Raw genomic sequence first — 12,400 nt, 5'->3', positions numbered from 1 at the left:
TGAGGTCACACCAGTAGAGGTGCGTGCGTAAAATCACTGGGGAAGACAGAAAAATACAATACAATCTATGTGTTGTAATATTTGTTTTGCTCCATAACCTGTTAATTCATATGCCTTGTGACCCTGATACACAGTAAATTTTGAAGTGTTAAAGTAACACTTAAAGAGTTAAATTTAACACTATTTCTGAGTGTATATGGTCCCACCCTGAAATAGTGTTAATTTGACTCTTTTCATAGTGTTAACATTTTAGAGTTAAATTAACTCTAAATAGAGTAAAAATTTAACACTCGCTTACACTGAATAGTGTTATTTTAATTTTACACTAAAGGTTAAATAACACTGGAGAGTGTAAATATTACCCTTGGAAGAGTTAATCATTTACTCTTCTAAAATAACAAATCAACTCTGATTGAGTTTGATTCCAGTCCAGTTTAACACTGCATGGAGTTGACACTCAAGGTTAAAATAACTCTGATAAGTGTTGATGTTACACACTATTGTGTTGATAATTGACTATCTTGCAGTGAAAAACAAGCTCAAATAGAGTCAAATTCTAACACCGTATAGTGTCACGGAAATAAATCTCAGCAGTATTCATTTTACACTTTTTTAGTGTCAAATTACACCAAATACTCCATTAAGTGAGTAAAAATCACAACTTACCACAAAATAATGCATTTCAAATTTTTATTAACAGCTCAACTATGTCAGGCTAAAATATATTAAGAATACAAATCCCTTTTTAAAACATTGACCTTAGGTTTCCATAAAATGGCAATAGGGAACAACATACAAGGAGGAATCTGTCGTTCCATACTTCATTTGAACATCAAAAGGTTTAAAGTAACACAGTTCAGTAATGTTGATCACCTTTTGAACCCTGTCTGGATGCATCCTGACCTTAAAGGCATAGTAATGGTAATCAAAACACACTGTTTCCATCAGTTTTCCACAGAGCAATACACAGTCATCTTTCACAGCAATAATTTTGATTTTACAAAATACAGGCATCTCAAATGCTACCTCAGTACAGATAATGAAGTCACGGCGGTACTCTGTACCATGATGTTTGATCCACTTGGCAGAAAACACACTGGTAGACAATACAGACCCAAATTTTAAAGCAATCTCGGGACCTTCTTTGAGCTCACTAAGTGTTACCATCTTCCCAGAACCTAAAGTTAATCTTTCCTTGCTAAAGGACTCTCGATACATTGCCATACAACTTTGGTGCTTTTTGGCTAATGTTTTTGTTACATTTTTAAAGCTTTTTAATTGCTTCTTAAAAAAATTATGTTTAGCTTCATAACGCATGCACCACATGTGCAGAACTGGGCCGATGTTTTTTATATTACGAGGGTAATGAATCATGAAGTGATGCTTTGGTAAGAGATTGATTGCAGGAAACAACTGCTTGAAGAGCTGATGATGATCAATGATTAAATGTTTGAGGTAAATGGTCATGCCTTCTGTAAGGACTGGGGAAAATACAATGTTAACAATGTGTAGAAGCAAAAGTAGAAGATGCCAGTGCTGGTCATCTGACTGTATTAAATCACCAAATAGCAAAGGCATATTACGTAATAAGCACCAAGACTGTATAGCATTCAACCCCAAATCATTACTTCCATCAAACAACTTTACTCTAGGTGGACGGTTTCGCTGCTGATTGTATCCATAGTCAAAAGCATGTATTCTACCAGCCAGTTGTTCAGCATTTAGGAAGTTTTCCTTAATGTACTGCAGGACAAGTTTGACTTCAAACTGAGCAACTCCTTCTAAAATATCGTGCATTATATCTACAGAAAAATTGTTGGCTGTATTAAAATACTGTAGTGAATTCAGCAGACAAATGCGTTTGACACCATAGATATGAGGTAGTGTAGGATCTGTTTGTAAAGTTTGACAGTGCAGTTTGTGCATCTCGATAGTTCGTAGTACAACTTTTGGATCATCTTCACAGAACACAGTTTGAAAACAATCTTTCTCAAGGAGACAGAAACGACAACAATACCTTGCCCCAAATGACTCCACAAAGCCAAATAAACCATGCAACCCAAGATTATCACCAGTGACCTGAACTATGGTACCGTGAATCACATCTTTCAATCTGGGAACTTTAAGTCCCTCTGTCTCGAGTACTTTAAGATCACTGACAAGTGGCTCAAGTATCAAATTAAAACCATAACGCTTGATGTCCTGCGCATGGAAAAGAGCACCCAAATGAATATTTATCAATGATGAATTAAAGATTGGGGGAAAATTCCTTAATGTAAAGTATATAGCACCTAATTTGTGTATACCCTTTTTAGACCCCAAGGGGTTTGCTGTTTCAAAGTCGTCATAAAATAGCTGGATCTGTATGGCATCTTTTTCTATAGAGAATAAGGGACTTTTTTTAAAATAGGCGGCATCTCTCAAGTCTGCATACACACCTTCCTTGGGCATGTGCCTGGGCTTGAACATGTCTGCAAGTTCTGGGTTTTGAAAAATGGCCTTTAGTGTTTCTAAAATAGGAATATATGCAAACTTGTCAGTTACAACGACCTGATCGTATGTCCCAGTTGTTTTGTTTCTTCTGCTGTCAAATCTTGTGCCAAGCACCTTTTCAACAGGTTCTACGATTCCCCATTTCTCTTTGAAGTGTTTATTTCGTTTAGCTTCTGAATTTAAGGGTGTGAAAGGGTTTTCCAACTTTTGCAAAGATTGTTCTATTCTGTTCTTATTTTCAGTTTCCTGTGGAGATAAGCACTGCAAAGCTGCATCTGTAGCTTGACTTTGAATCTCAAAAAACACTTCTTCCATGGAGGAAACAAAACTATTTACAGTAGATTGACTTAATCCAGCTGCTTTTAGTTGTGCAACAGCAGAGGCACACATATCTAGAGTGCTCCTGTTGGACTTTTTCAACAGAGTAGATGTGGCTACCTCGTGTTCATTAACTGTCCGTGACGTTGTAGCTGTCTCCTCTACATTAGTGGTCACTGCCTCTCCAATGCTGCTTAAATAAACATCAGGGTCAACCTGTTGGTCAATATACTCAGTGTGTTTTGTGTTTAAATGTTTCCTAAAACCAGAAAACGTACCAAACGCACAGCCACATCCAGTCTGAGCACATTTAAGCCGGAGATTTTTTCCAGACAAGTAACCGTGAACTAATCGTAAATGCCTAACAAGCATATTTGAACTCGATAACTCAGCCTGACAAACAAAACACTTCATGTTCGAGGAGAAACTTCAAGCACTAATGAAGTAACCTCGCCCTGATTTCAGCAACACGAGGGCTCTCTTTGACCTTGCCAGCATCGATGCTGTACACTGTAGTTTGGATGAAAGTGTACATGTTGTGGAGCATGGTGTTGTAGGATGTGCCAAACACAAAATGTGCCTTAAATAGTTCGTCAAAAGCAACAAGAGAAGAGGTTGACCTGCAAGGTATGGCATTCTTGTCGATAATGATGAAGAACTGGTGGATTGCATTCTTCTTAACTCCAACAGCTAGGAGATAGGGCTGAGCGCTAGTAGTGATGGCATCGAGATGCTCTTGAATGTTTGTTCCGGTCTGCGAAGACAAATGAGGGAAAACTGTAGTTAATGGCCAAGTAGTTGTAGAATATGCAGAAAGAGCCAATACACTACTCTTATTGAATATGAATATTGAATGAATACTTGTAGCCTAATATTAGGTGTTCATACCACAAATTAGAAAAAATACAAACCTTCTTGAATACCACAAGATGTTTCTCTGCTTGGGATGCGGAAACCTTTCCTGGTCTCTTCCGACCCTGAGCGGAGGGTGGAATCAGGTGTATAAGCAGTAAAACCGATGACAGATCACTGTCCCAACCTGTAACAACACAAGTTCAATGTTAACACACTTCAGTTACGTTGTTTTCTTTACAAAAGACCCCCCAGACAGACAGCAGTTCTACATCACAAGAAGTTCTCTAACTAAAACATCCACAGGGCTGAGTCAAATCTCAAAAGTTTTGTTCAATATACTGCTACAGAACGTACTCGTAAATCTTTCACAGATCCAGCTTCTTAGTATTATGTTGATATTTAAATGTTTACACATAATGTTGATATTGCAATACAACACAAAAGGTAGGCTTACAAGCATCTTACCAAAGTCAACATCCAATTCAGTGCCATCCTCAGGAGGATCAGCTGCCAGCAAGAGTTCTTCAAGCTCACTTGTGGATGGAAGCTTTCTGCATTGTTTGATGATCTTTTTCTTGAACGTGACCGGCCACCTTTCCAGAAGCTTGCTTGAGGTATCCTCTCCGAACATTAGAACAAAATCCTGTTCAACCTGGAGTGGGGTGGTGTTGGTGACAATTTCAGTTATTTGACAGCCAATCAAATTGTATTGCGTGCTAGTTTAGCTAGCTAGTATCACTACAATGTCTTACAAAACAATTCACTTGTCATAGTATTTTCAAAATAACATAATTACCAAGCTTTTGACGTCTTTAAAACGTGGAAACTCAGACAGTATGTTGCTTGACTGCTGGGGGTCGAGGATCATTTTGCGGCGATACACAAACGTCAGTTCCATTTTCTTCTTGATTGTGTCTGCATCAGCAGAATGTTTCATCAGTGAGATTGCTTTGTTGCACTCATCATCAGTCAGGGCAGTCTCTGGAACAAACTGGGATTCTCGTCTGACAGTCGGTCCTCCAGACATGTCTTCACCAGTTGATCCTTTGGCTGATTCTACACAACACGGGAAAATTTCAATCATGTCAAAAGTTTTAGTAGCCTGGCTAACTTTAATAAAGGCACACCGCTTAAGCAGTGTCCAAGGTTAATGTCTACCCGCCGTTAACATAATAAATCCATGCCACCCGCACATAGTTAGCCAGTCAAGCTAACGTAGCTAACTGTAGCTAGTTTAGCCAACTCCCCTTAGTCTTTGCTATGTTCCTGTAATATCTGAACGTTAACAAGAAGTACACAATCCCCCCTCCACGTTGTATTAACATAACTTACAATAAATCGGGCTGACATTGTCTAGTTTGAACGTTATGTTCGTCAGTTAATGTTAATTAACGTTAGCTTAATACTGCTGGCACATGGACTGGACAGAAGTCAGTCACAACATGTTAACGTTAGCCTTTTTAAAATTCGACATTTTAAGACCTAAAACCAACTAGAGTGCACTGTTAGCAACGATATAAAGTAATTCTTAAATGCTGCTTCTGTTAAAATGACAAATAATGTGTGTATAGTCGCTTAGGAGAGACTTACCGCAGTCATTCCACATGAAGAAAATGGCGCCGTGAAAATGTGTGGTCCGTTTGAGACGAGTCGTAGGTGGGCGGAGCTTTCCAGAGTACGTCTGACACTGCGTCTTTTAACACCGTACTTTTTCACCAACACTGGGCGGTATCTTACTCCAACTGTTGTAGTAATAACTCTGTAAGAGTCAATGTACTTTGACACTGCATATTTAACACTATGGAATTTACTGTGTATAGGCTTTAGGCCTAAAGGCCGAGACAATAAGAAGACACAGTGGGAGAATAAATTCAACCACACCTTTGTTTTATCGCAAAACCAGAGAGCAACTTCTGTCCGGTTAAGTCCACAAAGCATATTCTATGTAACAGACAGTTACATGACCTACATCATGGTCAAGCAAGTTAATGTTTCCGATCACTAAACAACTATTGATTTAGAACCACAGAGAGTTACCGCAAGTTGTAAATGCAGTGTAGTCACCTCTGTTAAGGTGTGTGTGTGTGTGTGTGTGTGTGTGTGTGTGTGTGTGTGTGTGTGTGTGTGTGTGTGTGTGTGTGTGTGTGTGTGTGTGTGTGTGTGTGTGTGTGTGTGTGTGTGTGTGTGTGTGTGTCTGTGTGTGTGTGTTAGAGAGAGAGAGACAGATCCTATGTCAATAAGCTCTAAGGTCCTATGTTACTACACAGTGTATAGAGTACGTACTCTCAAATGACACCCTTTTCCCTATATAGTGCACTACTTTTGATATTGCACCATGCTCAATCTCCACCTCTCCCTACCTCCCTCCCTCCACCCCCTCCATCCCTCCACCCTCCCTCCCATCCCCCGCACCTCTTCCTCTCTCCCCCCACCTCTCCCACACCCCTCCCTCCCCCCACCTCTCCCTCCCTCCACCTCTCCCTCTCGCCACCTCTCCCTGTCTCCTCCCTCCCTCCCTCCCTCCACCTCTTTCCCTCCCTCCACCTCGCCACCTCTCCCTCTACCTCTCCCCTCCCTCCACCTCATGTCCCAACATAGGAAGTATAAGGAAGTAGAGGAAGAAATGGACTTTACAGGTAGAAGACAAAAACATCAGAGGTCTGTAGCTTTCTTTTACAATTTAATGTAGAAAAGTGTTCTGGAGAAGTTAGGCTATCATAGAGAGACAGATGATTTAGGGGTAAGACGTCTGCAGAATTATAAAGTTAATACAATACTGATTTCAACTTTCAAGAATGATGAGTTTAGTCTTATTTATAAATCAAATCAAATTGTATTGGTCACATGCGCTGAATACAACAGGTGCAGACATTACAGTGAAATGCTTACTTACAGCCCTTAACCAACAGTGCATTTATTTTTAACAAAAAAAGTAAAAATAAAACATCAACAAAAAAAGTGTTGAGAGAAAAAAGAGCAGAAGTAAAATAAAATAACAGTAGGGAGGCTATATATACAGGGGGGTACCGGTGCAGAGTCAATGTGCGGGGGCACCGGCTAGTTGAGATAGTTGAAGTAATATGTACATGTGGGTAGAGTTAAAGTGACTATGCATAAATAATTAACAGAGTAGCAGCAGCGTAAAAAGGATGGGGTGGGGGGGCAGTGCAAATAGTCCGGGTAGCCATGATTAGCTGTTCAGGAGTCTTATGGCTTGGGGGTAGAAGCTGTTGAGAAGTCTTTTGGACCTAGACTTGGCACTCCGGTACCGCTTGCCGTGCGGTAGCAGGGAGAACAGTCTATGACTAGGGTGGCTGGAGTCTTTGACAATTGTATATTGGTGTTGATTCATATTAATTAGCCTAATCAATATGATCCAATGTGATGTGATGTTATAGGCTACAGGGCTATGAGGTAGGGTATTATTGGTAAAGGCGATTGACAGCACATTATCGTGATTATTATCCGCGTGATGAAACAACGTTAGAAGACGTGCATCGGAATTATGTAAAGATGTCACTAAATAAAGAAAATAGTCTGTTTCGACAAGTCAGTCAAGTAAAAATGACGTGCAACAATAGCATAGAAACTAAATAAATGTTGGGATAAATCAAAGTTCAAGTTGAAAATGCTTTCTGGCGACATGGATCAGAAAGGTGGTGGTCCGTTTTGATCACTGCTGTGCGCTCGATATAACTTGGCCGGCGCACCGTTGCGTAATGTTACCCACTGGTTCAATCGTTGTCGGCACACCTTTCATCTGAATACATGCCCCGGTGCAACGGACGAGATAAACTGATCGCACCTCATGTCAACTCGAGCAGTGCATGGGTGTATTCACTAAGGGCACTATTCCAATTTATGAAAATAGGCCTTTCTTATGCACGCCTTTCCTACGCACTGCTCATCGTTTCTATTCACACTTTACCTTATTAAGTTGCATAACGGGTTTTGCAGGCGTGGTTCCCTTGCGTGCGCTGAATAAATGTAATTCAACCGCTGAAAACACTCTCACATGCTGGCCAACAGATTTTCTGGTGGAGTTTTCATTAAATAGCGTTTTCAGTACATATATTTTAAGCCTTTAAGTACGGTGTACCTTTAATTAGATTTTTTTCGACAGACTAGAATACATCGAGAGAACGGGTTGAGAATATTAAAAATACTCGGATTTTGTAGATTATTTAGGCACATTTTAGGGTTAAGAAAGTATGTATGAATCATAAAAAAAACTGGTTTGGAGAACCTTTACACACGACGCAAAAAATATGCAAAATGTAAGCTACAAATTGAAGAAAACGAACACTAAAGTGACAGTTATAAATGTATGTGGGTTTTACTGACGGTGGCTCTCGATAGTGGCTGATATTTAACATGATACAACTTGTAAAATAAACGGAGAAAAGGCCGGGCATAGCCTATAATTAAAACATTCCGAAGCTCATACATCAACTCGGCAGGTTCAGTCCTACAGAAGCCTAAAGCTTGGGTGTCCAAATTGCATCCACGCCTATTATGAGGTCACACCAGTAGAGGTGCGTGCGTAAAATCACTGGGGAAGACAGAAAAATACAATACAATCTATGTGTTGTAATAATGTTTTTGCTCTATAACCTGTTAATTCATATGCCTTGTGACCCTGATATAGGCTTTAGGCCTAAAGGTCGAGACAATAAGAAGACACAGTGGGAGAATAAATTCAACCACACCTTTGTTTTTATCACAAAACCAGAGAGCAACTTCTGTCCGGTTAAGTCCACAAAGCATATTCTATGTAACAGACAGTTACATGACCTACATCATGGTCAAGGAAGTTAATGTTTCCGACATTTTCAGACCACTAAACAACTATTGATTTAGAACCACAGAGAGTTACAGCAAGTTGCAAAGAATGGTTCAATGTCCTGATTTATGTGTTTGTGCAAGTATAAAAAACATGTTGACTCACCCTACTTGTAGAGAAACGCCAATGACATCCTCCTCTCTTTCAGGTTGACAAAATGGTCTATCACTCTGTCATACAGTACACGGTCTATCACTCTGTCATACAGTACACGGTCTATCACTCTGTCATACAGTACACGGTCTATCACTCTGTCATACAGTACACGGTCTATCACTCTGTCATACAGTACACGGTCTATCACTCTGTCATACAGTACACGGTCTATCACTCTGTCATACAGTACACGGTCTATCACTCTGTCATACAGTACACGGTCTATCACTCTGTCATACAGTACACGGTCTATCACTCTGTCATACAGTACACGGTCTATCACTCTGTCATACAGTACACGGTCTATCACTCTGTCATACAGTACACGGTCTATCACTCTGTCATACAGTACACGGTCTATCACTCTGTCATACAGTACACGGTCTATCACTCTGTCATACAGTACACGGTCTATCACTCTGTCATACAGTACACGGTCTATCACTCTGTCATACAGTACATGGTCTATCACTCTGTCATACAGTACACGGTCTATCACTCTGTCATACAGTACACGGTCTATCACTCTGTCATACAGTACACGGTCTATCACTCTGTCATACTTTTTTAAATCAAAGGCCAAATGCTCGCAGGCTTCCCTTGTCTTCAATGCTACGGGCAACAATGTCATACTCGTTTGGACCAGACAGCATCAGATAGATGGCCTACACATAGAGAGACAGAGGGGCGCTGTTTAGCTCGCTCGGATGCTTTCTCCTGTGAGATACATTCAGCCTCTTGCGAATTAAAGGACAATTATGAAGCACAGAGAGACGAAAGATACATTATAGCCTGGCTTCCTTTGGTATAGAATAAATACCTGTCAGCTATTTTAACTGTCTGTAATGTCTACTTGGTAAATGTTTATAATGTCTGTCAATCTAAGCTGTAACGTCTTTTTAGTTGTGTTTACCCGAGGTAGACTAGCTGTTGTTATGGCGTCAGCTAATGGGGATCCAAGTAAAATCAAATCAAATTAACTGTGCATGTTTAAATGCAACATGAAGTCTCTGTTTGAACTTTGACCACAGACAGTAAAAATGTTGTCATTGTTAATGGTTCTTCAACAATGTTCAGAAATATTGACTGTTCTGTTATTTCTTATTGTAGCTGAGTGAGCTGTGACTTACATCTAAAATGAGTCTCTCTGGGGAGAGAGAGGAGGGGACCACTGCCTCTAAAATGAGTCTCTCTGGGGAGAGAGAGGAGGAGACCACTGCCTCTAAAATGAGTCTCTCTGGGGAGAGAGAGGAGGGGACCACTGCCTCTAAAATGACTCAAGACACCAGTTCTAAGAGGTAAGAGATGACATGTAAAATATACAGTTCTCTTAAAGATATAAAACTAAAGGGAAAGGTTTTCCCAAATTACATAAAATGTAGTTCTACATCATTCATTTAAAAGTCCCCAAATCGATTTACCAATTGCAGACTGTAGCTTTATAAAGAAACATTAGGACTTCTATGAGTTCAGCTATACACTTGTTGAAATGATGTAGATGAGGTACTGATGAGATATTGATGAGGTGATCTGCCTCCCTGTTTTGTTCAGTGTCCAGAAGCCCAGAGCAGAGTCACCTGCCCCCAGCCTGCTATCAATGAAGAGTGATCAGCCACCTGCTTTCAGCCAGGAACCATTACCAGATGACAATAAGGAAGTGGAGAGTTTGGACAGTGAGGATGCATTAAAGATCACACACAACCTTCTGGACAGAAGAAGTAAGACTGTGTTTCATACAATATTACAAAGAACGGGACAAAGGCCCCTCTAAAACACACACACACACACACACACACACACACACACACACACACACACACACACACACACACACACACACACACACACACACACACACACACACACACACACACACACACACACACACACACACACACACACACACACACACACACACACACACACACACACACACACACACACACACACACACACACAAACTTATGAGTCCCAACTCTCATTGTTTTCCTTCAGGTCAAACTCTTCTGACAGTCCAACAAGACATTAAGGCTAAACTGAAACACAAGTATCAACACATATCTGAAGGAATTAGACAACATGGAAACCAAAGTCTGTTAAAGGACATCTACACAGAGGTCTACATCACAGAGGGTGGAAGTGGAGGGGTCAATAATGAACATGAGGTGAGACAGATAGAGATGGCATCCAAGAAACAAACCACACAAGAGACACCAATCAAATACAACGACATCTTCAAGCCTTTAGCTGGACAAGACAAACCTATCAGAACTGTGCTGACAAAAGGAATCGCTGGCATTGGAAAAACAGTCTCTGTGCAGAAGGTCATCCTTGACTGGGCAGAGGGAAAAGCAAATCAGGACGTTCATTTCATGTTTCCTCTTCCTTTCCGTGATCTGAACCTGAAAAAGGACCAATACAGTCTGATGCAACTTCTTTCCCACTACTTCTCAGAGCTGAAAGAGATTGACAACATTGAAGATGGTGAAACCAAAACTGTTTTCATTTTTGATGGTCTGGATGAGTGTCGACTTCCTCTAGACTTCAAAAACAATGAGAGGTGCTGTGATGTCACGAAGCCAACCTCGGTGGACGTGCTGCTGACAAACCTCATCAAGGGGAATCTGCTTCCCTCTGCTCTCCTCTGGATAACCTCACGGCCTGCAGCAGCCAATCAGATCCCACCTGAGTATGTTGACCAGGTGACAGAGGTACGAGTGTTCAATGATCCACAGAAGGAGGAGTACTTCAGGAAGAAAATCACAGATCAGAATCTGGCCAATGAAATCATCAAACACATGAAGACATCAAGGAGCCTCCACATCATGTGCCACATGCCAGTCTTCTGTTGCATATCAGCCCCTGTCCTTGAGATGATGCTGAAAGAGGCAGAGAAGGATGAAGTCCCCAAAACTCTGACCCAGATGTACTCACACTTCACGCTCATCCAAATCATTGTGAAGAACAAGAAGTACAACAAAGCCACAGAGACAAACCCAAAGGAACTGTCTCAGTCAGACAAAGAGATGATCCTGAAACTGGCAAAGCTGGCTTTCCAACAGCTGCAGAAGGGCAACCTGATCTTCTATGAGGAGGACCTGAGAGAGTGTGGCCTTGATGTCACAGAGGCATCAGAGTACTCAGCATTGTGTACAGAGATCTTTAAAGAAGAATCTGGGCTGAACCAAGAGAAGGTCTACAGCTTTGTGCATCTGAGCATGCAGGAGTTTCTAGCAGCAGTGCATGCTTCAGAATCATGTCTGGACAAGAAGGAAAATGTTTTTTCCACCACTAGTGAGGATGAAGAGGAGGAGTCAATCCAGTTGTTTGACTTACACAGGAGAGCAGTGGACCAGGCCTTGAAGAGTGAGAATGGACACCTGGACCTGTTCCTCCGCTTCCTTCTGGGTCTCTCACTGGAGTCCAATCAGAATCTGTTACGAGGCCTTCTGACACAGACAGGAAGTACAACACAGAGCAATGAGGAAACAGTTGAGAAAACAGTCAGGTACCTTTCAGACAAGATCAAAAGGGAATCCTCACCAGAAAGGATCATCAACTTGTTCCACTGTCTGAATGAACTTGGTGCCAACTCTCTAGTTGAAGAAATGCAAACCTCCCTGCGATCAGGAACTCTTTCAGAAACAATACTAAAACCAGACCAATGTTCAGCCCTGGCCTACCTGTTACTGATGTCAGAGGAGGTGCTGGAGGAGTTTGACCTGAAGACATACA

General features: G+C 41.0%; 1 protein-coding gene across 1 annotated transcript; it reads left to right on the top strand.

Moving 5' to 3' along the window:
• Positions 1–6,279: 6,279 nt before the first annotated feature.
• On the top strand, positions 6,280–12,149 carry LOC311116075 (protein NLRC3-like; the record flags this gene model as incomplete). The annotated part of the gene is made up of 5 exons (XM_084191211.1): positions 6,280–6,324; positions 9,776–9,963; positions 10,217–10,383; positions 10,661–12,031; positions 12,097–12,149. Exons 2-5 carry the CDS (start codon positions 9,803–9,805, stop codon positions 12,147–12,149), a joined length of 1,752 nt encoding a protein of 583 aa, XP_084047337.1. The 5' UTR covers positions 6,280–6,324; positions 9,776–9,802.
• Between the last annotated feature and the right edge of the window lie 251 nt (positions 12,150–12,400).

Source organism: Coregonus lavaretus, assembly GCF_964263955.1.
Source record: "Coregonus lavaretus genome assembly, contig: HAP1_SCAFFOLD_891, whole genome shotgun sequence".
Classification (NCBI taxonomy): Eukaryota; Metazoa; Chordata; class Actinopteri; order Salmoniformes; family Salmonidae; genus Coregonus; species Coregonus lavaretus.
This window is presented reverse-complemented; position numbering and strand designations above follow the sequence as displayed.